The sequence below is a fragment of the Diadema setosum genome, chromosome 11 (assembly GCF_964275005.1).
Source record: "Diadema setosum chromosome 11, eeDiaSeto1, whole genome shotgun sequence".
NCBI lineage: Eukaryota > Metazoa > Echinodermata > Echinoidea > Diadematoida > Diadematidae > Diadema > Diadema setosum.
This window is the reverse complement of record NC_092695.1, coordinates 39,303,340-39,308,429: the sequence shown is the minus strand read 5'-3', so window position 1 is coordinate 39,308,429 and position 5,090 is coordinate 39,303,340. Positions and strand designations below refer to the sequence as shown.

Sequence of the window (5,090 nt, the reverse complement as noted above, 5' to 3'; positions counted from 1 at the left end):
TAGACAACCCAAGAATTGTTCGCTATTTATAGGTCTATATGGACCTAATAATGTTCCCCATATATAACCATCTAAAGCATTTCACATGCTTTTAATAATCTCTACGAGAAAACTAAAGTTAATGCTTACAGATAAATATTTTTAATAGAATTAATCAAACTTATATAGAATATAATCAAATACAGTATATTCAAGCAATGTTTAGACTCTCATTACCGACACAGTACAGAAACGCATCATGAGTATATTAGTCACTTTACATGTTTACACAGATTCACAGATAATTATATTCCATCAATCAACCCGTTTTTGTATATAACATGCATATTGTACTTCATCAAAAAAAAAAAAAACGAATATAAAAAATTCTTATTTGGAATTCTCTTATAATATTGTTCAAATCACTCTGTTTCCATTCTATATTGCTGTAGAAAACAGTTTGCAAATTTTAAGAGCAGTTGTTCTATATTGATGTTTGCGCAGTGATTTTTAAGAGCAAATTCTTAAACGAACTCCCATTTCGGAGTGTAAAAGTACATCCGATTCATTGTCAGAGTCTCATGAAACAGTTGCAATTAATCGCGAGTGCCTTCTGATCACAACTTTGAGATTTATTTCAATTGCAAATTTCAGGACTGAATTGATCGCAAATTTGTCAAAAGTTGAAATGAAAAATAGATCGCAGATTTTAGGTTGCCATGAAATTTGCATTAGTTTTCAGATAAACTTATGAGTAAGGGTTATCATTAGAGGAGATTTGACTTGTTACCACCGAATACTAACCTACAAGGTCACTGGAAAGCAATTTGTAAGCCTATAATAGGTCAAAATTTACCAACATGATTTTTTTGCATGTTGTAGAATTAACACAATTGACACTGGCTGGTCGTAAATTGAGTGTGATATAGTGTATATCACGAAGGATGTTTGCAATCAATTTTATCTCAAGATGAAATTCATTGTGATAATTTAATATTCGAAAATGACTTATTTCAACTTTGTTGAGGCGAGGTCCAGTAGGCTTTCGAAAGGCGCGCGCTTCGAATCGATCGGATCGGTGCATACTGACTATTTCCGGGTGTAATATTACTCTTGAAAACCCTTCTCTGATTGGTTTACTGCTGGACATAATTGCTATTACAACCAACCAGCTACGCGATTTTATAGGAAGCAACGTCCTACACAAAGATACGGAAGGAAGAGAGAGCGTACGTCACCGAACTAAATACGAGGCAGCTTGTGTTATGTTGCATACACTTTATTTACACCATACATCTTCAACGTACAGTGGCTATGAGTATACATCAGTGTGTACTTCCACGTCAATCCGTGGATCGTCATAATCGATGATACAGTTCTCGTCGTTCGTGTTGTTTACTTGAACCAGTACCCTTCTGTGTGCGGCGTAGACACGGGTTACCCTTGGATGGATAACACGATCACCGGAGCTGTTGAGCTGCTAGCGAGTTGCTAGCTACACCTACTACATAGAACATACCACCTAGCATCAAAGCCGAGTGCTAAACACACAGAAGGACTGGCTGTTGTGCGACGATGAATTCGAGAGGCTAACAAGTTAATCTCAACAGAGCCAGGGTGCAGAGGAAATAAATGCTCCATAAGTTACGCTAACAAGTTAACGTTAGGCTGGTCCACGCCGCTGCAACTGCTGCAGCTGCATGCAGGTAATTTGTGAATAAATTTATCTAACTGTTAGGGTATTAAAATTACTAAGATCCTACGCTATGTGAGCTCGAGGAGAATATTCAGTTGATATTTGATGTTTCAAATGTTGTGCAATTAAATTAACATGAGTTCATATGGAGTTAGGATTTAACGTTTACGTCATTAGCCTAATGTTTAGGTTCTAATTTAACTTGATGATAGACTTTAAAAAGTAGAATCTAAAGATGATCTCATTCCCATTACATTGTCATGATTGTTAATGTTAATTGTCAGATTGTTAGGAGCGGATTCTAACCTTGACCGAAAGATCGGTCTGTATCTGTCCGTCGGGGAATGTTCCGCGGAGACTGCGTCTGGCTTCACGGATCCCCTCCGTCTACGGAGGACAGCGTTAATGGCAAAATATAAGAGAGTCCTCCGGACAGATGAGATGGATCTTTCTGTCTAACGGTTAATTCTAACCCAGCTTGCCAGGTGTTTAAATAATGTAACGACGATACCTGTCCTGAATTAAGTTTACAGGCCTACATAGTCTAGGCTAGGCCTACCACTCCCAGTATGAATTATGATATCAATCAGTCTGGGAAACCTGCTCACGAGGCCAGGCCTGCGGAGAGCCTCATTCAAGGCGGAGGGGTGCTCGTGGGGGGGGGGGGGGGGGGGAGCAGGCCTCATGAGCAGAGTTCAAAAGACTTTTATGAGTGAGATTTTCATGACTCGGCGTTTCGGCGCTCACGCGCATGCGCACGCGAACAAGGAGGGTGTCACACCTCCCATGGTAGGGAGCTTTTTTGAATTACATTGTACTAGCTCTTAACCCCCTGCGTGCCACATCACGATGTTGCCCATAGGTATGTGTGTGAAATTTGTGCACATTGGACTCGATTGGCATAGAAAGGGTTAGTGATGCGATCTGGTGCATACTTAACATGCTTAAGTGACTATTTTTTTTTTTTACTAATTTTGAAAGACAAAAGGGAAATATACCTTCAATTGCAACTATCACTTGAATCCTTTGAGCTATGCTCCTTATTTTTGGCAGAAATTGCAGACTTCACTCGATGCGTGAGAAAAATAGGTGCCCTGCGTGAGATCGTGAGACAGGCCCTAAATGCTTGAGTCTCACGCAGAATGCGTGAGACTTGGTAGCTCTGCATGAGCAGGTTTCCGGGACTGTGACTAGATATCTAGAACTCTATCACTACCACTACCAGACCCAATGGCTATGGCAATGCCTGGACCAACTGGACGGGGGGTGCACCGATAATACAGTCATATGTTGTCACATTGTTAACGGCCAACGGCACAGAGAGAAAAAATATCTTTGTTTTTAATGTTCGTGACTGCTGATGGCAATGACAATCTGTTCCACTCTGTGCAGTGTGATGGTCCTTTTGGGATAAATGAGTATTTTCTACTTGTAGCAGTTTGTATTTGCAGCAATTGGTATGAAGCCTGTCACTCTGTTTTTAAGAGCACATATTTTTAGAAGATTTTTACTTGCACTGAGTACATGGACACTTTAAACGTTAGACAAGCACAAAGAATGATCATACGCCATCTACAGACTGTACTCAAACCTAATGTTTAATATAATTCAATAATCTTTTGAAAATGCACAACTTCACTTTGCTTCAGCAGTTCTCAGTGGAATCAAGGCTTTAATGCAGAGCCATCCTATCCTTTTCTAATGCTGTGGCAATGATTAAGATGTATTATCAGATTCGGTTTTCATTTACTTTCCCATATTCCATGTTACAGGTACAGGTGACTGTTTCTAGGGCTGCTAGGTGGTGATGTTGGAAGCTATCAGGATCAATGAGACTTTTGAAACATAAGGCTGGAGACATCTCGACACACACCTGACAACACAGGAACTTCACAGGTTGCTCCCATCCAGGTGTGTGCTTGTTTTTAGTAATATTGTGCCAGCTGGGGTGTGCTAGATCACTTATATTATAGGGTTAACTCAAGGATTAATACAATTTATGTAAAAAGTTAGTAACTTTTTACATATAAACAGTTGTGGTCACATCCGTGCATTTTCTTCATTTTGAAGCTGAGACACAGAGTACGAATTTCAGAGTTCAGGTATTTGTTCCAGGGTCATTGTGTCACTGCCGGCAGCCAGGGATAACCTGATGGTAGTGTCACTGCCCAAAAAGCAGTAGATGACGGGTTCAATTCCTGCTGGTTCCTGTTTTCTGACATGTTTGTTAAAAATGTAGATCAGCAGTTGCAATCTTAAAGATTTAATTTGTACAGAGGGTAGACAAACTGAAGAAATCTCATACCTCGTATCTTCACCCCTCTGCTTAATAATCTCTTGCTTTCAAGAAGAAAGTACATGTATGTAATTTGTATAATCTTGATAACCTAACAGTAATATAGTACTTATGGTAATGTTGCCAACCCATGAAAAATGATAGTTCATTTTGTTTCGAAAAAAAGGGAGTCAATGGAGTATAAACTGAAATATATTTTACACTAAATGCAAGAAGGAAATGTGCCGAATTACTAAACTAAGATGTGATGCACCAGACCACTGTATGTGTAATTAACATGAGTTAATAATTATTGTTTTCATTGACAGGTCTGTGCAGTTGAGAGATTTCATTCAGATTGACACCCTTGTAGCTGACTGGCAGTAGGCTAGGGTTGGCCATCTGTGGAGTGGATCCCTGCTGCCACAATGGGCCAAGCAGTGAGAAAGATTCGCCGTGACTCCAGTGTGCCGTGGCACGGCAGCAGTAGAGGGCGTCTTAAACGGTTTCCCAGCTTTCTGGACCCTCATCAAAAGTTCCCAGACATAGTGAGCTTGCCCCCAGAGATAGCACTCATGGTCCTCTCTAACCTCAATGCTACAGACCTCTGCCTCGCCATGACTGTCAATGACTTCTGGCGGGAACTTGCCAGTGATGAGATGCTCTGGCAAGGGTGAGTAGAGAAACCTTGAACACATAATGCCTTTATGCCTTATTCATGTAGTGGTGCCTTCACATACAACTATTTTCAGATAATCCTATCTGCTTGCCCATCACAAACAGAAACAATCAGAGGATGGAGATATTATGCTGCAAATAAGGTGGTTAAGTGAAAGACTCTTGTGGGACTACGGCTTCTCTTGTTTTAATAGAGTGAAAAGTAAAGACTTGTCCTTGGCCACATGAAATTCCTTTGCTGATTTAAATGGGTAGAGTTCAACTTCATTGATCATGAATTATAATCTTAGTTTTGTTGTCACTGGTGTGTTGTCAAAAAAGTAAACTTAAATAAGTGTTCAGTCGATCAGGACAGACTTGAAAGATTATTCCAAATTCCACAAAATTTCCCAGACCAGGATTTCTCCTGCTGAGTCGTATTTGACCAATGCATTGTATGTTAGGGGAAATGATAGGCCTAAG

General features: G+C 40.0%; 1 protein-coding gene across 1 annotated transcript in view; it reads left to right on the top strand.

Moving 5' to 3' along the window:
• The first annotated feature begins 3,453 nt into the window (after positions 1 to 3,453).
• LOC140234657 (F-box only protein 8-like) overlaps positions 3,454 to 5,090 on the top strand; it is a 10,363-nt gene continuing 8,726 nt past the window's right edge. The window contains exons 1-2 of the mRNA XM_072314690.1: positions 3,454 to 3,586; positions 4,280 to 4,623. Of these exons, the coding sequence (XP_072170791.1) occupies positions 4,379 to 4,623 (245 nt within the window). The 5' untranslated portion in view covers positions 3,454 to 3,586; positions 4,280 to 4,378. The remainder of the gene's footprint in view (positions 3,587 to 4,279; positions 4,624 to 5,090) is intronic.